Genomic DNA, 27,733 nt, shown 5'->3' with positions numbered 1-27,733 from the left:
AGCGTTTGAATGGCATCAGCCTGCAGACCACTTGCTTCTCAAGAAGAGTTAAAGTGATAGGATTTCCACTCCTAGAGAGAAGCGGAAACGTCACTTCCTCTGGATGCTGCTCCATCCCCCTAAGTCTGAGGAAGCAATTCAGAACTCAGAGGCTGCAAAGGGGCTTTTTAGGTGAGTCCAAAGCAAGGTTTGGCTCCAGGAAGGGGGGCTTGGGGTGGAAAAGGAAAGGCATGCCATGGGGGGTCTTTCAAATTCTGGGGTAGCAATTTGATACCCATATTGGCCTCTCTTTGAGGGTAAGGAGAGATCACAGTGGATATAGGGGGCTGTGGTGTACATATGCAGTCAAAGCTTAATTTCAAAATTGCAGATAATAAAACACAAGAGTCCTAGAGTTGGAAGAGACCTCAGAGGCCATCCAGTCCAACCCCATTCTGCCAAGCAGGAAGTCACAATCCAAGCACTCCTGACGGATGACCATCCAGCCTCTGCTTAGGAACAGAATGGGGGACGCATGGCTCAAGAGCAGTGTGTGTGAAAAAGATATTGGGGTCCTCGTGGACAACAAGTTAAACATGAGTCAACCATGTGATGCAGTGGCAAAAAAAGCCAGTGGGATTTTGGCCTGCATCAATAGGAGCATAGTGTCTATATCCAGAGAAATCATGCTAACCCTCTATTCTGCTTTGGTTAGACCATATCTGGAATACTGTGTCCAATTCTGGGCACCGCAATTGAAGAGAGATATTGAGAAGCTGGAATGTGTCCAGAGGAGGGCGACTAAAATGATCAAGGGTCTGGAGAACTCATAAATGTTCCTCCCCACGGAAATCTTTAGTAAAAGGTGAAAGATTTATACAATCTGAAGAGAAACCAGAGCCCTATGAGGTGTGCCTTAAAGAGCTGAGCATGTTTAGCCCGAAGAAGAAAAGGCTGAAAGGAGACATGATAAGGTAAAGGTTAAGGTTTTCCCCTGACATTAAGTCCAGTCATGTCCAACTCTGGGGTGTGGTCCCCTTCTCCACTTCTAAGCTGAAGAGCCAGTGTTGTCCGTAGACACCTCCAAGGTCATGTGGCTGGCATGACTGCATGGATGCGCTGTTACCTTCCCACCAGAGCGGTACCTATTGATCTACTCACATTTGCATGTTTTTGGACGGCTAGGTTGGCAGAAGCTGGGACTGACAGCGGATGCTCACGCCGCTCCCCGGATTCGAACCTGTGACCTTTTGGTCAACAAGCTCAGCAGCTCAGCGCTTTAACCCACTGCGTCACTGGGGGCTCCAGAGACATGATAGCCATGTATAAATACATAAGAGGAAGTCACAGGGAGGAGGGAACAAACTTGTTTTCTGCTGCCCTGGAGACTAGGACGCAATGCAACAATGGCTTCAAACTAAAAGAAAGGGGATTCAATGTGAACATTAGGAAGAACTTCCTGGCTGTGAGAGCTGTTCAGCAGTGGAACTCTCTGCCCCAAAGTGTGGTGGAGGCTCCTTCTTTGGAAGCTTTTAAACAGAGGCTGGATGGCCATCTGTTGGGGGTGCTTTGAATGCAATATTCCTGCTTCTTGGCAGGGGGTTGGACTGGATGGCCCATGGGGTCTCTTCCAACTCCATGATTCTATGAACCTCCAGCAAAGGGGACACCATCACACATGGCAGCCCCTTCTGCACTGCCATATAAAATCCAGATTATTTGCTTTGAACTGGGTTATATGCCAACATATACTCAGGGCCCATCTACAAAGCCATGTAACCCAGAATACCAAGGGTAAAAATCTCACATTATCTGAGTGTGGACTCAGCTAACACAGTCCAAACAGATATTGTGGGATTTTCCACCTTGATTTTCTAAGGATATAGGGCTGTGTGGAAGGGCCCTGAGTCTACACTACCATATAATCCACTTCAGTGTGGATTTTGTAAGGCTGTGTGGAAGGGGCCCCAAGGTTTAGGTGGAGTCTGTCCTCCTGCAACTTGAATCAATTGCTCTGTGTCCTCGGGCCCTTCCACACAGCTCTATATCCCACAATATCTGCTTTGAACTGGGTTATCTGAGTCTACATTCAGATAATGTGGGATTTTCTGCCTTGATATTCTGGGATATAGGGCTGTGTGGAAGGGCCCTCAGATAACTTAGGGCCCTTCCACACAGCCATATAACCCAGAATATCAAAGAAGAATAACCCACAATATCTGCTTTGAACTGGAATATCTGAGTCCATACTGCCATATATCCCAGTTCAAAGCAGATAATATGGGATTTTATTCATCTTATGCCCTTCCACATTGCCCTATATCCCAGAATATCAATGCAGAAAATCCCACAGTATCTGCTTTGAACTGTTACTTGAGCCCACATTCAGATGATATGTAATTTTCTGCTTTGATATTCTGGGATATAGGGCTGCATGGAGGGGCCTAGAGCAGTGGTTCTCAACCTGTGGGTCCCCAGGTGTTTTGGCCTACAACTCCCAGAAATCCCAGCCAGTTTGCTAGCTGTTAGGATTTCTGGGAGTTGAAGGCCAAAACATCTGTGGACCCACAGGTTGAGAACCACTGGCCTAGAATTATCTGAGTCCACACTCACATAATGTGGGATTTTCTGCCTTGGTATTCTGGGATATAGGGCTGTGTGGAAGGGCCCTCAGTTCAAAGCTGGTCTTGTGGGACTTTCTGCCTTGATACTCTAGATCAGGGGTCCTCAAACTTTTTAAACAGAGGGACCGGGTCACAGTCCCTCAAACTGTTGGAGGGTCAGATTGTAATTAAAAACAAACAAACCATGAATGAATTCCTGTGCACACTGCACATATCTTATTGGTAGTGCAAAAACACTTTAAAACAATACAATAATTAAAATGAAGAACAATTTTAACAAATATAAACTTATTAGTATTTCAACGGGAAGTGTGGGCCTGCTTTTGGCTGATGAGATAGGATTGTTGTTGTTGTTGTTGTTGTTGTTGTGTGCTTTGAAGTCATTTCAGTGTTAGGTTGACTCTGAGCGAGGGCCGAGCAAATGACCTTGGAGGGCTGTATCCGGCCCTCGGGCCTTAGTTTGAGGATCCCTGCTCTAGAGTATATGGCTGTGTGTAAGGACCCCTAGAGCTGAAAACCCAGGGCCCTTCCACACAGCCCTATATCCCAGAATATCAAGGTAGAAAATACCGTAATATCTGCTTTGACCTGGGTTATCTGAATCCACAATCAGATGATGTGGGATTTTCTGTGTTGATATTCTGGGATGTAGGGCTGTGTGGAAGGGTCTTCAGAAGATCAAGGCAGAAAATCCCACAAGATCCGCTTTGAACTGGGTTATCTGAATCCACACTGCCATATATTCCAGTTCAAAGCGGATAATGTGGGATTTTATTCAGCTGTGTGAAAGGGCTCCTAGTCTTCAGAGTAGCAAGAAAGTAAGAAAGAAAGAAAGAAAGAAAGAAAGAAAGAACTGCTTGCCTCCTCCTTAATGTGACATCCTTTCAAATGTTTAAACATGCCATGTCCCCTCTCTGCCTTCTCTTCTCCAAGCTAAATATATGCAGCTCCCTAAGCCATTCCTCAGAACGCTTGGTTTCCAAACCTTTGATCGTTTTGATTGCCCTCTTCTGGATGCATTCCAACTTGCTAATATCTGTCTTGAATTGCTTTGCCCAGACTTGGACACAGTGTCATTCCAGGTGAGGTCTGACTTTGCTCAATCTTGACCCTCTACTCCTATTAATGCAGCCTTGAATTGCATTTGCTTTTTTTAGCTGCTGCATCACTCTCCTGACTCATGTTGAGCTTGTGGTCTACCAAGTCCCCTGGATCCCTTTTCACATGGACTGTTTTCAGACCAGGTGCCACTCATCCTATATTCTTGTGTTTCATTTTATCAACCACGCAAAGTCCAGAAACATGTGATCCCAGCACCAGATCTAATTGTGGCTGAGCTTTTATCATTTTTTTTAAAGATGATCAGACTTGGCAGGAACTATGTTTACAGGATCAAAATCACTCTTTTGTTCTTCTTTGACTTTTTCACAGGTAGAAGAAAGATATCACTGGTCACAGTCATACTGGTATGATTCAAAGACAGAGAGACGTTATGGAAGCCACTCAGGTAAGAGAGGATTAATTGGAGAAAATTACATGAATTCTTACTTCTGAGTGAATTGCTGTATTTTGCTTTGTCTGAAACCATCAAAGCTGTTCACTAGGAAAAGATGGATGTGTTCCAGTAATAGTTTGTGTGGTTATTTGAGCCACATAGGGAAGAACCCAAACATACCAACCTGTTTTCTTCTTTTGGAGGGACAATTATTAACTTAGCTGAATGGATAAGACTTACCCAGGCCTAGCCTAAAACTCGTAGGAGAAGCTGGCATGTCACCTAATATGGACTTTGCAGTTTGTTTGAAGAGTATTAAAATAATAGAAGCTCATAGAATCTAAAACAAAATCCATTTGTTTCATGTGTACATACACCTAGTCTGAATGTAAATTTATACAATATTTTTTCATACTGTTGTGCATAAAACCAACATTTTTGTATAATAAACCATCAGAAAGCAGGGGTGTCACTATTTTGGATCATTTCAGATTTTGGAATTTGAGATAATGGACGCTTAATTTATAATAAGAACTCAGAGGAATATTTGGAAACAGAGGTCAGAGATAAAGGATTTTAAAATGATTCCCATAACATTGTGTTTTTACAGATTTGTTTGTAATTTTCTAAAACTATGTAGATAATCTGTATATATTGTGATGAGAATGTGAGTCCTTTTTCCCTTTGAGGTCCCTGTGTCCTTTGAGGAGGTGGCTGTGTATTTCAGGGAAGAGGAATGGTCTCTGCTGACTCCGCGTCAAAAAGCGCTGTATAGGGAAGTTATGCTGGTGAATTATGAAACAGTGGTATCTCTGGGTAAGGATCTCTTTCCTCCTCCACACACACACACACACACACACACACACTTACTTAGGCAATCCCTCGTAGTCTGAGGATGATGGTCCTCCAACAGTGGTATCCTGGGGGTGGGTCCGTAGGTGACTGTGGAGCTATATTCTTGATCTGCATCTTCTCCAACAGTGAGGACATCAGTTTCCAGGTGGAAGGCGGTCCCGGTTGGGATTGGCTTGCCGTGCCTTCCTCTTGGCACGTTTCTCTCTTTCGCCCTCCATTTGCAGGGCTTCCCAGTTCTCAGTGTCTATGCCAGAGTTTTTAAGGTCTTTAAATCTCTTTTCCTGTCCACCAACATTCCGTTTTCCATTCTTGAGTTCAGAGTAGAGCAACTGCAGAACAATGTGGCCAGTCCAGCGGAGTTTATGGCGGAGGAGCATCGCTTCAGTGCTGGTGGTCTTTGCTTCTTCCAGCATGCTGACATTTGTCCGCTTGTCTTCCCAGGAGATTTGCAGGATTTTCCGGAGGCAGCATTGATGAAATCGTTCCAGGAGTTGCATGTGACGTCTGTAGACTGTCCACGTCTTGCAGGCATACAGCAGGGTTGGGAGAACAATAGCTTTATAAACAAGCACCTTGGTATCCCTACAGATGTCCCGGTCCTCAAACACTCTGCTTCATTCGGAAAAATGCTGCTCTCGCAGAGCTCAGGCGGTGTTGAATTTCAGTGTCAATGTTGACTTTTGTGGAGAGGTGGCTGCCATTGTCATAACTCTCCAAAACCCCAAACTCCAGCCTGAATTACATGTAGAATCCTTGCCCCCCATCTCTCATGTTCAGAAATAGAGCTCTCCTTCTTATCCATCTCATCATGCATTGGCAGTACAGCTGTCAGTGATTTTCTCACCCAAGTCACAACCTCTTGCAGGTTCCACACTGATTTCTTTGTATTCTATTTTCAACGTGGTCATTGATTTCTGTGCACAAATGGTCCTTGAATGGTTTGTTCATTGCCAAACCAATAGTCCGGACAGGCCTGTAGCCAGGATTTTGATTCGGGGAACTGGGGCTGAGGATGTACCCTAGCAATCCTTTTGATTCGTTATCCCAATACCCCCATGCATATGGGATATATTGAGCATGATCAAACATAACAGTTTAAATAATGTACCAGTAAGGCCTTCTCACGGACTATCCTGAGAATTTCGGGGGGGGGGGGGGGTGAAGTCCCTCATGCCCCCCCCCCCCCTCCAGTTACATGCCTAAGATGAGCAGTCATTCATTCAGGAATCATTCTTTGACCTGTTCTTCATTATATTATCATTTATTTCAAGTATTAATGTCAATAATATTTATTTATTTTGGATTATATTTTAATATTATTTTATGATTCAATATGTCTGTCATGTGTTGCAATGGATGTACTATTGGTAAATGTATCTGTCTGTCTAATGATCTTAACTGGGGCTTAAAGTATGTTTTGGGTACATGCAAAAATAAAAAAAATCATGCCAGGGCTTATTATCCATTTAGGTCTTATTTGGGGGGAAACAGGGTGCCTCTCTAGATATCTTTAGGTTCTCTAATGCAACTCTAAGGTAGTCTAGGAGCAAAGGTCAAGCAGTGTTATGGCATTCAGTCATATCCAGTTTCAGGTAACTGTTGAGAAGCTGTCCCCTACAAATATAGGAACCTCATCATATTTCACAACTAAAGCATGCAAAAATCTGAAACAGCTTCAAGTACATGAGGATTCTGCTCTGGGAAGCTGAGATAGCTAACTTATATTTTCTGAATACCAAAATAATTGTTTTGTTCTTGTTTCCTCCAAAGAACATTCTGTGTTGCCTCAGCCTGGCCTCATTTCCTGGTTGAAAGAAGGAAACAAGCAGTTTTTCCAGAAGAAATATGCTGGTAAGTGCTTTGATTGGGGCAGTTCCCTGAGTTGACAGGCTAGTGGGACCTCACCCCTCTCCCCGGATTTGAACCACCAACCTTTCAGTCAGCAAGTTCAACAGCTCAGCAGTTTAACCCACTGCTTCACCGATTAAAACCGATTAAATACATAAAAACACTACACAGCACACACTGGATCAGTCTTAAACACAAATGTAATCAATTGAACCTCAATTGTAGCAGGCTCAATGTCTTCTTACATGCTTTTGATAAAATGTCCTGTTATAGCCACTTTTTGAATCTATATATTATTTTTTCAGCAATATAAGATTTACTAGGTTCTTGTGGGTTTTTTCGGGCTATAGGGCCATGTTCTAGAGGCATTTGTCCTGACGTTTCGCCTGCATCTATGGCAAGCATCCTCAGAGGTAGTGAGGTCTGTTGGAATTAGGACAATGGGTTTATATATCTGTGGAATGGCTGGGGTGGGGCAAAGAGCTCTTCTCTGCTGGAGCTAGGTGTGAATGTTTCAACTGACCACCTTCATTAGCATTTGAAGGCCTGGCTGAGCCTGGGAAAATCTTTAGTTGAGAGGTGTTAAGATGTGCCTGGTTGTTTCCTCTCTGCTGTTTTGCTGTTGTAATTTTAGAGTTTTTTTAATGCTGGTAGCCAGATTTTGTTCATTAGATGCAGGCGAAACGTCAGGAGAAATGCCTCTAGAACATGGCCCTATAGCCCGAAAAAACCCACAAGAACCTAGTGATTCCAGCCATGAAGGCCTTCGACAATACAATATAAGATTTATTATACAATATAAGATTTATTATACAATAGAGTCTCTCAATGCATTGCAGGTGCCTTTGTGGATGTCAGATTGAGTACCCACATAACCAGGAGGGGAGATTGTTCCTTTTTTCTTGTTGCTTCTGTGAATGCCCTAAAGAAAATAATTTCCCCCTCTTTGAATTGCATCTAGTTTTATATTGTTGTAGTCTCCATGTTAGCTGATTAGGCTTTTTCATGATTTCAAAGCTTCTGAGTTTTTCTTAATGTATCCATGTTATTTTTTCACCCTCCATTTCAGCAGAAAACACAGCAAACAACAGGAAAGAACATCAGATACAGAGAGAAAGGGATAAGTGTCCAGGCATGCAAAGTAATATGTGGACTCAGGAGAAAATAAAGAAACAGAAAGGACGCCAACAAATTAAGAGCAAGAATAAGTCCAGACTTTCTCTGGATGTAGACACCTCTGAAAATAAAATCCACGAAAAAATGCAAAAAGGAGACAAAAGGAAGGAGTGCCCCGGATGTGGGAAACGGTTTGCTCACAGATCAATCCTTGAGAATCATTTGAAAACCCACACTGGGGAGAAACCCTTTAAATGCCTGGAGTGCGGGAAGAGCTTCACTCAGAGTGGAAAGCTCACCAGGCACCAAGTGATCCACACTGGGGAGAAACCATTTAAATGCCTGCGTTGCGGAAAGAGCTTCCTGCGAAGGGACACGCTCAATTCACATCAAAGGACACACAGTGGGGAGAAACCCTTTACGTGCCTGGAATGCGGGAAAAGCTTCACCGAGAATGGGAAGCTTACCGTACACCGGAGGACTCACACAGGGGAAAGGCCCTATCAATGCCTGCAGTGCAGAAAGAGCTTCATCGATAGTGGGACGCTTACCAAACATCAAAGGATTCACACGGGGGAGAAGCCTTTTACTTGCCTGGAGTGTGGAAAGACCTTCAGCCAAAGGGAAGGTTTTACCACCCACCAGACTATCCACACTGGGGAAAAACCATTTAAATGCTTGGAGTGTGGGAAGAGCTTCCGTTTGAATGGAAGCTTAACTTCTCATCAAAGAATTCACACCGGAGAGAGGCCCTTTAAATGCCTGCAGTGTGGAAAAAGCTTTACTCAGAGTGGAACTCTTACTATCCACCAAAGAATCCACACTGGAGATACCCCTTTTGAGTGCCAGGAGTGTGGACAGACCTTCAAGCACAGAGAGAAGCTGGTTTCGCACCAGAACGTTCATGTGAATGCTGCGGAGAAACCATATAACACAACAACGGATGGAACAAAACCTTTTAAATGCCTAGAGTGTGAAAAGAGCTTCCAGCAATGGAATCAGTTCTACTCCCATCAGAGGATTCACACTGGGGAGAAACCATATGTGTGCCAGGAGTGTGGAAAGGGTTTCCGGAAGAATGAGTTCCTGACCGTACACCAAAAAATTCACACAGGGGAGAAACCTTTCAAATGTCTTGAGTGTGGGAAAGATTTCCGGCAGAAGTCACACTACAACTCCCACCAAAGGACTCACACTGGGGAAAAACCATTTACCTGTCCAGAGTGTGGGAAGAGCTTCCTGGAGGAGAAATCCTTGGTTTCGCACCAACGCAGTCACAAGACAGAGAAACCATTTAAATGCCTGGAGTGCGGGAAGAGCTTCAGCGACATCGGAGCGCTGAGCAAACATCATGGAATTCATACCGGCGAGAAACCCTTTAAATGTCCAGAATGTGGGAGAAGCTTCAGGTGGAGGAATAAGTTCCTTTCACATCAGAGGGTTCACACAGGAGAGAAGCCGTTCAAGTGTCCGCAGTGTGGAAAGAACTTCCGGAGGAAGGATAAACTTAACATCCATCAGAGAATTCACACTGGAGAGAAGCCATTTAAATGCCTGGAGTGCGGAAAGGGCTTCAAGCAGAGTGGAACACTTCTCTCCCATCAAAAAATTCATGTAGCATAGAAAATAATTTAAGTGGATTTAACTACCACATTTTAGGAATCTCATAAAGTGACACAATTTACTGGAATAGATTATACAACTCAGAATGAAGATAGTAGGAAAAGACAAAGGCTGTATTACAGGTGGATTGATTCGATCAAGGAAGTCATGGGCTCGAATTTAACAGAGATGAGTAAGACTGTTATTTATTTATGTACAGTATTTATATTCTGCCCTTAGAATCAAAGAGTTGGAAGAGACCTCATGGGCCATCCAGTCCAACCCCCTGGCAAGAAGCAGGAATATTGCATTCAAATCACCCTTGACAGATGGCCATCCAGCCTCTGTTTAAAAGCTTCCAAAGAAGGAGCCTCCACCATACTCCGGGGCAGAGAGTTCCACTGCTGAACGGCTCTTACAGTCAGGAAGTTCTTCCTCATGTTCAGATGGAATCTCCTTTCTTGTAGTTTGAAGCCATTGTTCCATTGTGTCCTAGTCTCCAAGGCAGCAGAACACAAGCTTGCTACCTCCTCCCTGTGGCTTCCTCTCACATATTTATACATAGCTATCATATCTCCTCTCAGCCTTCTCACCCTGAGGGAGACTCAGGGCAGATCACAGAACACATATCTGGCAAAAATTCAGTGCCGTTACACACAGACAAGGCAAACAATTTGAATACTGGTGGGGTTGGGGTGGATTTTTTGTCATTTGGGAGTTGTAGTTGCTGGGATTTATAGTTCACCTACCACCAAAGAGCATTCTGAACTCCACCAATGATGGAATTGAACCAGTCTTGGCACACAGAACATGACTAACATAAGATACTGGAAGGGTTTGGTGGGCATTGATCTTAAGTTTGGGAGTTGTAGTTCACCTACATCCAGAAAATGCTGTAAATTAAAACAATCATGGTTCTGAACCAAACTTGGCATGAATACTCAATATGCCCAAATGTGAACACTGGTGGAGTTTGGGGGAAATAGACCTTGACATTTGGGAGTTGTAATTGCTGGGATTTATAGTTCACCTACAATCAAAGATCATTTTGAACCCCACCAACAATAGAATTGGGCCAAACTTCCCGCACAGAACCCCCACGACCAACAGAAAATATTGTTTTCTAATGGTCTTTGGCGACCCTTTTGACACCCCCTTGCGACCCCCTCAGGGGTCCCGACCCCCAGGTTGAGAAACACTGCTCTAGAATAAGAATGTCAGAATTTGCCTCGGAAAGAGTGTGTGTGTGTGTGGTGTGCAGGCTCAGAAAGCGTGTGTGCCTGTCTGCAGCTGAGTGCCTCTCCTCTAGAATAGAAACAGGTTAGAAAACTCCTTAAGGCACACACCTGCCTGCAGCTGAGCACCTCTCCTGTAGAGTAAAACAGATTAAATGCCTAAAATGATGGGGAGCCTGGGGAGCCCCCCCCCCCCCATAGTGGGCTGATATAAAATGGATTTTTAAGCACCCAGAGCAAAAACATTAAAAATGGATTGGAGCCCCCACTGAAAGTTGGGATATGAAACAAGTCAAGGTTTACCCCGAAAACACAACCTAGTGAGAAGTGTTCTATAGAAAAGATAACACCATGAGAAAAACAATGCAAGTACATTTTTAAAAAATATATCAAGGTTTTGAAATATAGATAGAACAAATGTATCTAGAATGTGATGACTGTGTGATATGAAGCTCTTTCTCACAAGGAGTTTGTAAATGCATTAATTCCTCTGCTTCATAAATATGTAAAGAAAATAGAGCTGCAAGTTTATCTTCCTGTTGTATAAATTTCCTTGAGGTCCAGAGGTTAAGCAGGATGTTGATATTGGTTGTTTCTCACCAATGTGATTCAGATCTGTGTGTTTCTTGTAATTGCAAAGTTAAATACATCTTTTTATATTGTCTATCTGTTTGTGAGGACTCTTTAGCAATCTCCAGATCCTCAGAACACAGTGTGCTGGGACCAGAAATTGTTGTTTGCCTTGAGCCCTATTTTGGGGGAAAGGCAGGTTAATAATAAAGTAACTAACCAAAATAATCACATTTGATCATATCCAAGGTTATAGCTCATAGATGGTCAGATTGGGAACCTATCCCCTGTGGATACAGAGGTCATGCTGTATATACACATCTGAAAAGTATTCAGACAGTTCACCTAGTCTAATATTATGGACTGCTGATCAAGGTTGGTTATGGAGAACACATGACTCCCTAAACTAACTAGGACAATTTCCGGTCTGTTTCTGGGTGCTGTTCAAAGTTCTACTTACACTCTATAAAGCTTTTTACAACTTGGGTCCAAGAGGTAGATTATAGGTTATTTCAAAGGCCTTCCAGACAAGTCTATCTTGCCTTTTGGTAAGACTTGCGTCTAATGATGACATAAGACAGAACCTGCTTGTTGACAATTCAAACTCCAGAGTTCCCTGCAAAGAGCAGACTTGCCTTTTCTCCAGTGAGATCAAGATGGTATACATGCCTTTAATGCTCACAATAACCCTGTGAAATAAATCAGACTGCGAAAGAGTACCTTAACCAAAGGTACACAGCAGACTTCAGACTCAGTGAGGAGTAGAACCCCACACCACGGGAGAAATTATACTGTTTACCAGTATTGCACCACCTGACGCCCACCAGGAAGTAGCAGCCAATAATAAAGGACCAAGACAGTGACATCTCTGGTCCATCCTCTGTTCTGATATCAGCCAACACACCAATGCCTTAAATCAAGAAATAGCTTCCTATGATCTACAGAGATACTCACAGGAACATCTCAGCAAGTGAGAGTTCAAAAGTGGCAGGCTAAAACCTGGAAACTCAATCCATGGCTTATGCCAAATGAGAGACTCCCTCCTGGGCCCACAGAAAACTGGGTGAATTGGAAGGCACCGAACAGACTGGACTCTGGCACCACAAGATGCAGAGCCAACCTTAAGAAATGGGGCTACGAAGTGCAGTCCACGACATGCGAGTGTGGAGAAGAGCGAATCACAGACCACCTACTGCAATACATCCTGAGCTCCTGCCACATGCACAATGGAGGAGCTTCTTATAGCAACACCATAGGCATTCCAAGCAAAGCAATAATGTGACCCACATGATCAGGTGAAATACTGATTATGCTTGAAATTTCTCTCTGAGTGATATGACGATCGTCCTGAATCAATCTGTCAACCTTTTGCTTGTGAAACTCGGTGGTTGCTGTCACAGGACATCCAACACTTTGTCTGTCACACAAGTCAGATGTTCCCACCTCAACATCTTTAAACTTACTCGCCCAATGACGCACAGTACTCACATCAACACAATCATCATAAACAGCTTGCATTCTCTGATGGATCTCCTTTGGGGTGACACCTTCTGCTGTCAAGAATTCAATGATTGCACGTTGCTTAAGTTGCATTGACCGACCGTCTGCGCAGGGTTCCATACTTTGCACTTTAACAACACAACCAGTCAATGCTAAGGCTTCCCGCCAAAATGGAACTGTAGAGGAGAGTCTACTGAACAAGCCAGTACCTGCCACATACCAGTACTGCCACCTGTTGAGGAGTTACGAAAGTGGAGGCATTATTTTTCATTCAACCCTCGTAGTAATATCTTTTTCTCCCTCTGCTGCTAATATGCAATATGCAAATTCCAAAGTAATTGGCAGAAACAAAATTGGTGTTAACATGTCTTGACATATGCAACAATGTTATCTCATAAATTTCAATGACTTCTATCACTTCATTATGACTTGTGCTTTATTCATCTAGGGGCCTATTAAGACTAATTTCATGATCGCAATACGTTCTGGGGCAAACAGGGTGATGAGAGACCGAGCCAAACCAATTAGCAGCTAACATTTCTCAGTAGAATACATATAAGAGTGTTTTGTAAAGCCGTGGAAAATAATATGGTAGCTGCCTCACAGGGAGGGCCTGTCAAAACAGCTTCTTTACATAAGTAAAGCAATGGGGATTTTAAACTACGGGTTTCACATCTAAAAATGTCTATATGTAATTAGCACAAGACGCAGGTGGGGACTAGTTTCATTTCCAAAGCCATACAATATGAAATTTCAGAGGGCATAACGAGAATGGATAATGACTAGTATTAGTCTGATTGCCTTCAAAACAAGTCTCTGCATCATAACTGGATTAATGCCACTTTACCTGTGATTGACTTTCCTGTAGTTATAGTTTGACAATACTGCTGAGTATCCAAGATCCAAGCTAAGTAAGGTCAGCTGGGGTTAGTACTTGCGTGGGAGACTGCCAACAAATACCAGGTGCTGTCGGCTACCTTTCAGAGGAAAGGGCTGGCAAAACCACTTCTGAGCACTCCTCACCTAATAAAACCCTATGAAATTCATGAGGTGACTATAGAGCCGTGGTTCCCAACCTGTGGGTCCCCAGATGTTTTGGCCTTCAACTCCCAGAAATCCTAACAACTGGTAAACTGACTGGGATTTCTGGGAGTTGTAGGCCAAAACACCTGGGGACCCACAGGTTGAGAACCACTGCCCTACATCAACAGGCAAACTGAAGGCACATGCAGTGATTACAAGCACCCAAGCTGAAGCTTTCTAGCCAAACCAAGTACTGACTAACGCAGCATCTTGTAAACACCTTGGTCATAGATAGGTCATGATTTCAATAGTCCTTTCTTAGTTGCTGTGAATTTTCCAGGCTGACATTTCATTCACATCTATGGTAGATATCCTCAGAGGTTGTGAGGTCTGTTGGGAACTAGGCAAGTGAGGTTTATATATCTCTGGAATGCCCAGGGTGGGGGAAAGAACTCTTGTCTGTTGGAACCAAGTGTAAATGTTGCAATTGGCCACCTTGATTCACATGTAATAGCCTTGCAGCTTCAAAGCCTGGCTGATTCCCGCCTGGGGGAATCCTTTGTTTGCTGGCTAAGGAATGCAACAAAAGCTCTAACAACAAGGAGGTATTCAGCTCAAGGTTGTGGAATTTGGGAGTACAGCTCTAGCCTGATAAGCCTCCAGCTGTGAAATCCTTGAGACACGCAAAAGGTCTCCTGAACTGAAATGCTTTGCAGTGTATGCCCAGATCTTGCCTAAAGCATTGTAGCATTGTGCCCCAGAGTCTTTGGTCCAACACTTCAAAACCAGTACGCACATGACTCTATACATCAGGGATCCTCAAACTAAGGCCGGAGGGCTGGATACAGCCCTCCAAGGTCATTTACCTGCCTTTCGCTCAGGGTCAATCAAAGTCTGAAATGAATTGAAAGCACACAACAACAACAACAACAACAACAACCCTATCTCATCAGCCAAAAGCAAGTTCACACTTCCCATTGAAACACTAATAAGTTTATATTTGTTAAAATTGTTCTTCATTTTAATCTTTGTATTGATTTTAAGTGTTTTTTGCACTACAATTATTATTATTATTATTATTATTATTATTAACTTTATTTGTACCCCGCTAGCATCTCCTGAAGGACTCGATGCGGCTTACATAGGCCAAGGCCTCAAAACACAACACAACAATACAACACCTAAAGCAAATTAAAAACAGTTAAAGCAATATTAACAACAAGCAATAAACAATACATCAAGACACTATAAAACTGGGCCGGGCCAGAGTAATGGGTACAAGATTAAAAGTGCTGATGTGACAGGAGGTATGTAGGATTATAGGGTAAGTGCAGTGTGCGGTGTGCAGCAATCTTAGTTCTACTAAAGTGGAGATTACTAATCTGGAAAGGCACATAGGAACAGCCAGGTCTTCAAGTTCTTTCTAAAGACTGCCAATGTAGGGGCCTGTCTAAGATCTTTTGGGAGGGTGTTCCAGAGTCGGGGGGCCACCACAGAAAAGGCCCTGTCTCGTGTCCCCACCAAGCATGCCTGCAATGCAGGCGGAATCACGAGCAGGGCCTCTCCGGATGAACGAAGTGAACGTGTGCGTTCATAGACGGAGATGCGGTCACGCAGGTAGGATGGTCCCAAACCGTTTAGGGCTTTGAAAGTAAGCACCTGCACCTTAAATTGGGCTCAGAAAATAAACGGCAGCCAGTGGAGCTCCTTGAACAGGAGGGTGCAGTGTGCATAGGAATTAATCATGCTTTTTTCAAATTATAATCCGGCCCTCCAACAGTTTGAGGGACTGTGACCTGGCCCTCTGTTTAAAAAGTTTGAGGACACCTGCTATACATATTAACCTGGGAATAAGCTCCATTGAGTTGCCTTTTAAATGGGTGTGTTTCAAGCTATTTTTAATTCTGAGATAGTATATGTTTATGAGTGAAACAACTCTTTTAAAAAGCTGTATGAAGCACTTACCATTTTCTTTATTCCCTTTTCATAAGCTGCCTTAATTTCTCACCTTGGGCAAAAATAGATATGAATAAACAAGAGTATTGTTACTGGGTTGCTGTAACCTCACAACCTCTGAGGATGCCTGCCATAGATGTAGGTGAAATATCAAGAGAGATTGCTTCTGGAACATGGCCATACAACCCAGAAAACTCACAGCAATCCAATGTTTCTGACCTTGAAAGCCTTCAACAATGGTATTGTTATTGTCACCACCAGTGATACTAAGAATACAATGCCTGTAACTAGAAAATATTTTAATGTTGCATCTGATTATCTTTATTTTACTTTCCATAAACTGCCTTGGTTTCCAGTGTTGGGGAAAAGGAAAGATATGGATAAACAAGGTTATTATTGTTGACACAATCAGTATTAATAAGAATACATTTTCTATAACTATAAAAGTAACTAAAAGTTACCCTTGAAAATGAGTATTTTCCTTAAAAATTAGAAAAAGCATTATAATGTAGTTATTATTACAAATAACAACTCATCATGGTGCAGTGGTTTGAGTATTGGACTATGAATCTAGATACTAGAATTCAACACCTCGCTCAGCCATGGAAACACATTGAGTGACCTTAGGTGAGTCACACACTTGCATCTCCATAAACCACATGATAGGCTTATCTTAGGATCACCGTAAGTTGGAAACAACTTGAAGATGCACAACAACAGAAGGCACCTGATCCTACTTGATCTTGGAAGCTAAGCAGAATCAGCCTTTGTTAGGACTTAGATGGGAGACCACCAATGAATAACAAGAATTGTAGGTTCTGTTTCCAAAGAAGGAACTGGGAAAACCAACTCTGAATATTTCTTAATTAAGAAAACCCTATGAAACCAATGGGACAACTAACAGGCAACTTGAAGGCAAAGCACATAGACACATATACAAGTATTTGCACACAGTAACACATTTATTCCAAGCACTGATTTTCGGCACATCTACACTGTACACGTAATGCAGTCTGACACCATTTTACAGCCAGGGCTCAATGCTATGGAAACTACTCTGATTGGTTGGTGTTCACAGGCTTGTTCCTCATTGGCTGGAAGGGAGTAATGCCTTTTCCTAACCATTGTTTAAAGCTCACAAGTAGAGCAAACAAGACTTTCTTTTGCTCATTTGGAGCTGAGTCACTGAGCTTTTTCAATGGAAACTGTAAGTTGTTTTTGGAGCCGGAAGGGCTGGAGAGTAGATCTGTTGATAATTTGTGAGATATCTCTTTTTTTGGTTTATTTGTTTTAATGATTAAATTAAATGACTTCTGCACATTTTAATGCTACCTCTAAACGATATCAGATGCTGAAAAATACTGAATTAAAGATATTTGGAGTGCAACTACACAGTTTAGAATTAATACAGTTTGGTCCCACTTTAACTGGCTCCATACCATGGGATCCTGTTTTATCTGTAATTTATTTTGATTATGTCTTTGTTTTATCTGTAATTTTTGGGCTTGTCCCTTTGTAAGCCGCCCCGAGTCCCCTAGAGGAGATGGTGGCGGGGTATAAAAATAAAGTTATTACATTATTATTATTATTATTATTATTTTATTATTATCCTGGGATTTGCTATTTGATGAGGCACCAGCACTCTTTGGTAAAGGTAACATTTCCCCCCTGACATTAAGTCTAGTTGTGTCCAACTCTGGGGGGTGGTGCTCATCTCCATTTCTAAGCCCAAGAGCTGGCATTGTCTGTAGACATTTTCAAGGTCATGTGGCCAGGATGACTGCATGGAGCACTGTTACTTTCCTGCCAAAGCCATACCTATTGATCTACTCACACTTCCATATTTTCAAACTGCTAGGCTGGCAGTAGCTGGGGCTAAGAGAAGTAGCTCACCCCGCTCCCCGGAATCAAACCGCCAACATTTCAGTCAACAAATTCAGCAGTTCAACAGTTTAACTCACAGTGCCATAGTGGGGCCTTTGGTACAGAAGGCTAAAGGCATTGAAAAACTACCAAGTTCTGTAATTCCATAGTGTAGAGTAATAGCTTTTAAAGTGATGTCTAACTGCATTAATTGTACAGTGTAGATGATGAACCCTGGGAAGATTTTTTTTAAAAAAGGGAATTATTACACTATGTAACAACATTTGTTATTTTTTTCTATTCCAGGTTTGAAAGTGTTATTTCGTTTTAAATTGTATTGAAATTAGGGACTTATTTTGAAAATAGTTGTTATTTCTCACAAACTACGTTGAATTGGTTTAGACTCTTATGAGATATTTATTGAAAAATTAGAGCAAAATGTGCTGCAAGATGTCCTTCCCACAAAAACAAAGTTTTTGCAGACTGATAAAACCAATTAGGAAATGATATTTATAAATCAGGAACAAAAATCGTGTTACATAGTGTTATTTGAGAGACTCAAAGTACAGTGCGTTCTTGGTATCCACTGGAATTTAATTCCAGGATCTACTGTGGATACCAAAACCTGTCATTTCTCAAGTCTTGTTATATACAACGGTGCAATAAACTGGGTTTTTATGTATAAAATAGAAAAATCAAGGTTTGCTCTTTGGATTTTTTTTTTTAATTCAAGCCATGGATAGTGGAATCCATAAATACAGAGTCCAATTGCAATTTTTTTTTAAAAAAAAGAAGAATCCAGAACTCTTGAATATTGCTGTTATAAAACATAGTAAAGATAAAGGTTTCCCCTGACATTAAGTCTAGTCGTGTCTGACTCTGAGGAATGATGCTCATCTCTATTTCTATGCCAAAGAGCCGGTGTTGTCCGTAGACACCTTCAAGGTCATATGGCCAACATGAATACATGGAGTGCCGTTACTTTCCCACAGAAGCGGTACCTATTAATCTACTTATACTTGCATGTTTTTGAACTGTTAGGTTGGCAGAAGCTGGGCCTGATAACGGGAGCTCACTCCACTCATCGGGTTCGAACCGCCAACCGCCAACTAACAAAATGAAGTTCAACAGTGACAAATGCAAGATACTCCACTAAGGCAGAAAAAATGAAATGCAAAGATACAGAATGGGGGATGCGTGGCTCAAGAGCAGTACATGTGAAAAAGATCTTGGGGTCCTCATGAGCCAAAAATGTGATGCGGTGGCAAAAAAAGCCAATGGGATTTTGGCCTGCATCAATAGGAGTATAGGGAAGTAATGCTACCCCTCTATTCTGCTCTGGTTAGATCACACCTGGAATATTGTGTCCAATTCTGGGCACCACAATTTAAGAGAGATATTGACAAGCTGGAATGTGTCCAGAGGAGGGCGACTCAAATGATCAAGGGTCTGGAGAACAGGCCCTATGAGGAGCGGCTTAAGGAGCTGGGCATGTTTAGCCTGAAGAAGAGAAGGCTGAGAGGAGACATGATAGCCATGTATAAATATGTGAGAGGAAGTCATAGGGAGGAGGGAGCAGGTTTGTTTTCTGCTGAGACTAGGACATGGAACAATGGCTTCAAACTACAAGAGAGGAGATTCCATCTGAACACAAGGAAGAACTTCCTGACTGTGAGAGCCATTCAGCAGTGGAACTCTCTGCCCTGGAGTGTGGTGGAGGCTCCTTCTTTGGAAGCTTTTAAATAGAGGCTGGATGGCCATCTGTCAGGGGTGCTTTGAATGCAATATTTCTGCTTCTTGGCATGGGGTTGGACTGGATGGCCCACGAGGTCTCTATGATTCTATGGTCAGCAAGTTCAGCAGCTCAGTGGTTTAACCGGCTTGCCACCAGGGATCCCCTTATAAAACATAGCTTGCAATTAAACAAAACACAGAGAAAATTGTGTTATTCAGAGACAGAACATTGATTCTGTGACAAAACTTCAAAAGCTATATATTTTTGGAACCCATTGCTCTGTATCCTAATCTGTGGAGCAGTAGTTAGCCTGCCTGCCCTTCCATATGACATCTTCTCAAATACTAAAGCATATGGTTTATCATCTCCCCTCTCAGCTTTCTCCGCTCTAAGCTAAACATACCCAACTCCACCACCATTCCTCATAGGGCTTGGCTTCCAGGCCTTTGATCATTTTGGTTGCCCTTCCCTTGACACGTTTCAGCTTGTCACTATCCTTGAATTGTGGTGCCCAGAATTGGACACTGTGCCGTTCCAGGTCCAAACATCTGACTTCCAAACAATTCATAGTTAAGAATGGGGGATGGAACAAAAGAAAGTGAAAGCAATCTACACCTTGGAAGGGAAATTCACTCTTATCGTGGGGAAAAGGGGTCTTCACTGAAGATTTTTAACCAATCTTTTTTTCCACAACAAGCCAAATTTTTCAAAATCTATTTCTCATAGAGACAGGAAGTGAGGTGAAAGCTTCTGAACAGGGGCACAGACAGCAAAACAAACACCACAGGGGTGTTGACCCATCAGCTGAAGTTACACTTTAAATATGTACCTGTTCCACCTTATAAACAAATTCAGCTTAAGAACAAACCTACAGAACCTATCTTGTTTGTAACTAGGGGACTGCTTATATCAGCATTGCTTGAGGGAGTTGCTTTGCCATACATGAAAAAGGGTGTAATCTGGCTTTCCGATCTGACGGCCAGTGACTAAACCTGAAAACTCTTAGTTCCAAAGACTAAACTGATACAGACAATCCTAAAAGAGGCAGCCTTGGAACTGTGAAAGAGATCCTGGCAGTTTCCAGTGGAAGAACTCAAACAAGGAGTCATAGTCTTTCTTTACTGATTAACCTCACAAAGAAAGCTTATAATGAACATAAATTCCAGGTGAATCACTCTTTCTCTCCTTCACTCACTCAGGTACCTTTAACCTGATTTCATCAAATTTCAGAAGCTCCTGGTAGTGCAATGGGTTAAACCCTCGTGCTGGGAAGACTGCTGACCAAAAGGTTGGCGGTTCAAATCTGGGGAACAGGGTGAGCTCCCATCTGTCAGCTCCAGCTTCCCATGTGGGGACACGAGAGAAGCCTCCCACAGGATAGTAAAACATCCAGGCTTGCCCTGGGCAATGTCCTTGCAAACAGCCAATTATTTCACACCAGAAGTGACTTGCAGTTTCTCAAGTCGCTTCTGACATTAAAAAAAAAAAATCTAATTTCAGAAGATGAACTGAGTGAGGAAGAGCAACTTTTGTATTCTTGCACTGTGTTCCTACTTGGCATATATCAGATTCGTAATTTGGGTTTAATTGTGTGGCTGTCCACCTTTTATTGAACTGCAACTCCCAGCAATCCGTGCAATAGTACCTGGAGGGCACCAAAGGCTGGGAAACACTGCACTAGTTGTAGATCAACAGTATGTGAAGCACTTCAGAATGTCTACCTCAGTAACATCTGGAAGTCTGCAGTTTGTTATGTTTAGTCAGGAGAGGGGGGGTGAAATTAAGCTACAAGGCTTGTGGATATGATACCAGGCTTTAAAATGTCCTTTAACCTTTCCCCAATCTCAGACCACAAGTGCTGCTGGGTTGCAATTCCCATTATTCCAAGCCTGAATCACAAATAATCAAAAGCAATGGGAGTTGTCATTCAGTAACACCTGAAGACTTAAATTGGGCAAAAACTAAAGAGCACTAACCACTATGTAAAAAATATAGTTGGCCCTCTGTATCCATAAGGCCAATGTGTCCCTTGACACCTTGGACAAGAGTTTGAGAATCCCTGTAGTACCATATTCTCTGATTCGTAACTACTAGGATGACACGACCCTTTTTTCAGTGCTGAAATGAGAGCTTGGAATACTTACTTTTTTGAAAGAGTTCCCAGGACTCTCTCGGTTCATTGTGATGCTTGACGGGAATTTTAATTCAAACGTCACTTTCTCAACATCCTGGTTGAGATGACATTCAGTTCTTTCAGCTGGCCTCTGTGTGCAGAATTAAATACCCTTGTATGCCTTGCAAGTGAGAAGCCTAAACTGTTAATTTTAGGTGTCAGCAAAATATGACCTTTTGAGTGCATCTATATTGTAGAATGTGTAACTTCACATTAGTTGTTATGGATACCTGGGAGTTGTAGTTTGGTGAGACAACAGCCCTCTTTGGCAGAGGCTTATTTATTTATTTTATTGATCGTGTCATCCGCAACCAGAACATTGTATTACATTTCTAACAGAACAAAACAAACAAACACATTAAAAAAATTTTTTGCAAACTTGGTAGCTGATTAAATGTCCTTTGACCAGTATCTGGCCACTTGGAGTGCCTCTAGTGTTGCCGCAAGAAGGTCCTCCATGGTGCATGTGGCAGGGCTCAGGTTGCATTGCAGCAGGTGGTCAGTGGTTTGCTCTTCTCCACACTCGCATGTCGTGGATTCAACTTTGTAGCCCCATTTCTGAAGGTTGGCTCTGCATCTCGTGGTGCCAGAGCGCAGTCTGTTCAGCGCCTTCCAAGTCGCCCAGTCTTCTGTGTGCCCAGGGGGGAGTCTCTCATCTGGTATCACCCACGGATTGAGGTGCTGGGTTTGAGCCTGCCACTTTTGGACTCTTGCTTGCTGAGGTGTTCCAGCGAGTGTCTCTGTAGATCTAAGAAAACTATGTCTGGATTTAAGTTGTTGACGTGCTGGCTGATACCCAAACAAGGGATGAGTTGGAGATGTCTCTGCCTTGGTCCTTTCACTATTGGCTGCAACTTCCCGGCAGATGTCAGGTGGTGCAATACCGGCTAAGCAGTGTAATTTCTCTAGTGGTGTAGGGCGCAGACACCCTGTGATAATGCGTTCTACAGTTCTACAGTTCTGTGTTTTGTGGCGTCAGGGCATTATTCAGATTTTCTGCATCATACATTGATACATTTCTGAACTTTTTACTATGTTTAGGATATTGCATGGCACACAATTGCAATGAAACATATTCCTATATGGTGAATGTGATATGTCTATATGTGGAGGATAGAACTGTACAGACCAGTGTGGAAAAATTGTGTTTCTACCGTCAACTAGACTGAATATACTAACATTTTTGTTGTTCTCCTTCCCCAGCAAATGGCTCTTTCCCATTTGTCAATCAAGCATGGAGATTGCATCAAAGTGAAGGGGAAAATTGAACCAGATGCAAAGAGGTTTGTATTAGTGTTATATGTGGGCACACCTGCCTTGATACACTTATTTCTGAGTTAGAGTTGCTAGGTTGGCAGCTGAGAACAACACACCTTAGTTTTAGCCCACATAATTCATTTGAAGCATTATAAGGTATGTTCATACAAAATCCTAATTTCGGACAAAACATCATTTCCAGTTGTTAAAGAGGGTATGGTAAGTTATCTCTGGGTAAGATATTTTCCCTAGAAGTGATCCTTTACTTGAGCAGATAAAGTAGTGCAATACGGTGGGTGTGAATCCCATTGAACAAAGATTTATTGCTACAATCATAAATGTATTTATTTACTAGCCATCCCCTGCTACGCATTGCTGTGGCCCAGTCTGTGTATATGTACTTTGTGTGTATATGTGTGTATATATTTAGGTATATGTGTAGATATGTGGTTTTGCACATGCATTGTAATATATATATATTTGCTTTTTAAGTCTCTTTTGCTGTGTTTTTCAGTGTTTTTATGAGTGATGGTCACTTGTTGGCCTGATAGGTGTATTGTGTCCAAACTTAGTGTCAATTCGTCCAGTGGTTTTTGAGTTCTGTTAATCTCACAAACGAGCATTACATTTTTATTTATATAGATTTATTGTGTCAGAAGCGAATTGAGGGTACAGTTATAATGTATTAAAAAACTTAGCATTATACTAAATTTCCTTTGACCAGAAGCTGACTACTTTGAGTGCCTCTGGTGTCGCTGTAAGAAGGTCCATCATTGTGCATGTGGCAGGGCTCAGGCTGCATTGTAGTAAGTGGTTGGTGGTTTGCTCTTCTCTGCACATGTTGTGGACTCCACTTTGTAGCCCCATTTTCTCGAGTGCGGAGAAGAACAAACCACTAACCACCTGCTGCAATGCACCCTGAGCCCTGCCACATGCACGATGGAGGACCTTCTTGCGGCAACACCAGAGGCACTCCAAGTGGCCAGATACTGGTCAAAAGACATTTAACCAACTACCAAGTTTGCAAAATCTGTGGTTTGTTTTTTTGTTTGCTTGTTTTTTTCGTTTTTCTTTTTTTAAAAAATCTGTGTGTTTGTTTTGTTCTGTTAGAAATGTAATACAATGGTATGGTTGCTGATGACACGATAAATAAAGCCCCGTTTTCTAAGATTGGCTCTGCATCTTGTGGTGCCAGAGCACAGTTTGTTCAGAGCCTTCCAAGTCACCCTGTCTTCTGTGTGCCCAGGGGAGTTTCTCATTTGGTATCAGCCATGGATTGAGGTTCTGTGTTTTTGCCAGCCACCTTTGGACTCTCGCTTGCTGAGGTGTTCCTGCGAGTATCTCTGTAGATCTTAGAAAGCTGTTTCTTGATTTAAGGTGTTGGCATGCTGGCTGATATCTGAACAGAGGATGGGTCGGAGATATCACTGCCGTGGTCCTTTCATTGTTGGCTGCTACTTCTAGACGGATGTCAGGTGATGCAATTCCAGCTGAACAGTGTAATCTCTCCAGCGGTGTTGGGCGAATAGACAGCCTGTAATAATGGGAGAGGTCACATTAAGAACCACATCCACTGTTTTAACATGGTGCAATGTGTTCCACATGGAGTATGTGTAATCAGCAGCAGAATAGAAAAACACAAGGGCAGATGTCTTCACTGTGTCTGGTTGTGATCCCCAGGTTGTGCCAGTCAGCTTTTGTATTATTTTTTTCTAGCACCCACTTTTTTGGATTGTTGTAGGTTTTTTCAGGCTATATGGTCATGTTCTAGAGGCATTCTCTCCTGCATCTATGGCAAGTATCCTCAGAGGTAGTGCTTGATATTCAAGCAGTGCGTCTTGTAGGTCAGAGCATGGTCCAGAGTGAATCCCAGGTATTTTGGTGTGCTGCAATGCTCCAGTGGGATTCCTTCCCAGGTACTTATTAGAGCTTGAGATGCTTATCTGTTGTTAAGATGAAAAGCACACATCTGCATTTTAGATGGATTAGGAATCAGCTGGTAGTCATAAATTGGACTCAGAGGTCTCTAAGAGCAATAGTTTATATTTCCTCCAGCTTTGGTTTATTTTTCTCCTTCTCTTTTCTTCAGGAAAAGAGGTTATTGAGGGAAAAGGTAAAGCCACTGAACAAACAATGTATAGTTTAAACAAAGCAAAGTTGTTAGGCCAACAGCAAGCCATGGCTTAATTGTGGTTAGTGGGTATTTAACATAAGAACTTGAAAATGTTGCTTTAAAAAAACCTACAACTCCCAGAATCTCCAGTAAGTATGGTTGTGCTAAATCTAAAGTAATTTTCCTCATCTCTAAATAAACTCATCCAAATTTTTGTGTGTATCTAAAATTAAGGGTGACCTGTCATGAAGAAGTATGGTTTTGAATCAGTTTATTATCCAGGAGTTCAAAATGAGCATTTATGTTGGGTGTGTCCTTTCGCTAGTTTTGCCCTCAACTTGGGCCGGGATGGTTCGGATCTGATCCTTCACTTCAACGCTCGCTTTGAAAGTCATGGAGATGTCAGGACCATTGTGTGTAACTCCAAGATGAAAAGAGAATGGGGTTCGGAGGTACGAGAGTCCATCTTCCCCTTTGAACAGGGAGAACAGACCAAGGTAAGTTGTAAGCACAGAAGTAACCTTTAAAATGGGTTAGGGACATTTTCTAGGTTTTCAGCACTTTTTGGTAAGGCATCCTTATTTCTCCTCACTTTATAACTAATTATAAGGGCAGAAAATATTCCAAGGAAGCTTGGCTTGCTCCTTTAAAATATAGATTAAAATCCCACAGTAGAATAACTGCCCCTCTGGCATGGAAGCCTGTACTTGATCTATCTCTTGGGCTTAAATTTTTGATTTAATTTATTTACTAGCTTTGGTACCAGGCATTGCCCGGGTAACTAGAAGTCATTTTTTAAAATTTTACAAAATGCATAAGGTTGTGAGTATGCTCACATCATACCAGGTTAACCCCCTGACACTCCCATCAATACTTAAAAGTTTGTCTCATTGGGCAAGTTGCTCATCATCGTTGGGGTTCAGTGTGCTCTCTGACTGCAGGATGAATTACAACTCTCACCATGGTGAGTCAGTCCCATCAAACCCCTCTAGTACATTAATTTTTGTCATGGTGGTTCTGTGTGCCAAGTTAAATCCAGGTTCATCATCGGTGGGGTGCAGAGTACTTTTTGACTGCAGGTGAACTATAAATCCCAGTGGCTACAAATCAAGGTGAATCCCCCCCCCCCCCCCCCAACCTCTCCAGTATTTTTCTTTGGTCATGGGAGTTCTGTGTGCCAAATGTGGCTCAGGTCCATTGTCAATGGGGGTCACAGTGCTCTGACTTGATGCAGGGTGAACTACAACTTCCATCATGTGGAGTCAATCCCACAAACTCCTCTAGTATGTTTACTTGCTGATTAGTTCTGCTCTGTTTGTTGTGCAGAGCTGAAAAGAGTAGGAAAGGGTTAAGGAAGAGACAGTGGGTGGGATCATGCAAATTTCACACCAATGGAGAGAGTAAGAAATACTGGGATACCTGCGATGGAGGAAACACATAAATAGGACCTCTGGGTGGTGGGCAACACATAACTATCCTGCCTTTCTTTATATCAGCTTTGTGTCCACTTTAATGCTGAGGAGGTGACAGTAAAGATCGACGAAGGCCACGAAATCAAGTTCCCCAATCGACTGGGGCTGGAAACGGCCGAATACTTTGCAGTGGAGGGAGACATCAGTGTCAGATCTGTCAAGTTCGATTGAATTGTATTTGCACCCTTTTGGGAATATCAGTTTCTGGCTGGAAAAACTGCAAATAAATGCAAACATGGTACCAGACCTCTGTCAATGTCATGTTATTAAACTTTCAGGGCTGTATGCATGTAGTAGTGATGGGCTCAAAATTTGTCTCATTTGTTTAATTTGTGTTTCCATTTCGTTCCGTCCATTCAGATGGCACGGAACAGGAAGGCTACTCCTGGAACGAAAATAAACTCAATATGAAAGGCAGGCAGGAGTTGGTACTGGCTCCAAGCCTGCTTTTCAGATAGATTGCCGTGCACATAGGCCCAAAGTGCAGGGACCTGGCAGAGTCTGCAGCTGAGTGTCGAGTAAGGAGCACTCCGTACTTGTTGCTTAGCTGCAGACACCCTGGTGCTTTGGGCCTATGGGTGCAGGTTTAGGCCTATGCACCTGAGCCTTGCACTGAGCCCCCGGTAGCGCAGTGGGTTAAAGCACTGAGCTGCCGAGCTTGTTGATCGAAAGGTCGCAGGTTCGATTCCGGGGAGCGGCGTGAGCTTCCGCTGTCAGCCCTAGCTTCTGCCAACCTAGCAGTTCGAAAACATGCAAATGTGAGTAGATCAATAGGTACCGCTCCGGCGGGAAGGTAACGGTGCTCCATGCAGTCATGCCGGCCACATGACCTTGGAGGTGTCTACGGACAACGCCGGCTCTTCGGCTTAGAAATGGAGATGAGCACCACACCCCAGAGTCAGACATGACTGGACTTAATGTCACCTTTACCTTTTTTTACCTACCTGAGCCTTGCAGGGCCTGCAGCCAAGCAAGGAGTGCTCTTTACTCGGCACTTGGCTGGTCTGCCTGACCCGGGCGCATAGGCCCAAAGCCTGCACCTGTAGGCCCGGGTGCTTTGGGCCAAGGGTGACCCCCTCCCCCACAATAAAAGGGCCGAAAGAAAACGGATCTTTCAGTACCAAAAGCAGAAAAGAAATATCTGCCCTCCCAATTTCGGGAGGCTCAGTCGAAATGGATCAGGGGGTCTATCGAAAGCCGGGACACAAAAAAGATCAAGGTTTACCCCAAATGCACATGACTAGTATGTAGCCTTGTTTCTGCAAAAACAAAGAAGACTCTTGTGGCAACCTTTATAGAAAAAATCATTATCATTGT

The 27,733-nt window shown here is 42.8% G+C and overlaps 2 protein-coding genes and 1 non-coding gene across 4 annotated transcripts; 2 read left to right on the top strand and 1 right to left on the bottom strand.

Moving 5' to 3' along the window:
• The first annotated feature begins 1 nt into the window (after position 1).
• Positions 2 to 11,418, top strand: LOC132765207 (zinc finger protein 420-like). Of its 2 annotated transcripts, none has more exons than XM_060759433.2 (5): positions 2 to 171; positions 4,035 to 4,110; positions 4,788 to 4,914; positions 6,724 to 6,804; positions 7,874 to 11,418. In XM_060759433.2, the coding sequence occupies exons 2-5, from the start codon at positions 4,072 to 4,074 to the stop codon at positions 9,538 to 9,540; spliced, it is 1,914 nt and encodes a 637-aa protein (XP_060615416.2). In that variant the 5' UTR covers positions 2 to 171; positions 4,035 to 4,071; the 3' UTR covers positions 9,541 to 11,418. The 2 variants fall into 2 exon arrangements, with proteins under 2 accessions (XP_060615416.2, XP_060615414.2); XM_060759431.2 differs by having other exon boundaries at positions 7,871 to 11,418.
• On the bottom strand, positions 763 to 882 carry LOC137096480 (U5 spliceosomal RNA). The gene has a single exon (XR_010909481.1). It is a non-coding gene; the product is annotated as a U5 spliceosomal RNA (small nuclear RNA).
• A 5,531-nt stretch (positions 11,419 to 16,949) lies between the features above and the next one.
• On the top strand, positions 16,950 to 26,660 carry LOC132766763 (galectin-1-like). Its single transcript, XM_060761069.2, has 4 exons — positions 16,950 to 17,010; positions 22,778 to 22,857; positions 25,270 to 25,441; positions 26,441 to 26,660. Exons 1-4 carry the CDS (start codon positions 17,002 to 17,004, stop codon positions 26,585 to 26,587), a joined length of 408 nt encoding a protein of 135 aa, XP_060617052.2. The 5' UTR covers positions 16,950 to 17,001; the 3' UTR covers positions 26,588 to 26,660.
• The last annotated feature ends 1,073 nt before the right edge of the window (positions 26,661 to 27,733 follow it).

The sequence above is a fragment of the Anolis sagrei genome, chromosome 2 (genome assembly GCF_037176765.1).
Source record: "Anolis sagrei isolate rAnoSag1 chromosome 2, rAnoSag1.mat, whole genome shotgun sequence".
NCBI lineage: Eukaryota > Metazoa > Chordata > Lepidosauria > Squamata > Dactyloidae > Anolis > Anolis sagrei.
Note: the sequence above shows the minus strand (reverse complement) of the source record. Positions and strands in the feature narration are given on the sequence as shown.

Bases quoted from the DNA above. Each gene is read 5' to 3' on its own strand.
- LOC132766763 (XM_060761069.2), top strand. The intron at 22,858-25,269 runs GTTTGTATTAGT...TCCTTTCGCTAG, and splicing joins ATTGAACCAGATGCAAAGAG to TTTTGCCCTCAACTTGGGCC. The intron at 25,442-26,440 runs GTAAGTTGTAAG...TCTTTATATCAG, and splicing joins AACAGGGAGAACAGACCAAG to CTTTGTGTCCACTTTAATGC.
- LOC132765207 (XM_060759431.2), top strand. From the start codon at position 4,072: ATGATTCAAAGACAGAGAGACGTTATGGAAGCCACTCAG. The intron at 4,111-4,787 runs GTAAGAGAGGAT...TTTCCCTTTGAG, and splicing joins ACGTTATGGAAGCCACTCAG to GTCCCTGTGTCCTTTGAGGA. The intron at 6,805-7,870 runs GTAAGTGCTTTG...CCTCCATTTCAG, and splicing joins TTTCCAGAAGAAATATGCTG to CAGAAAACACAGCAAACAAC.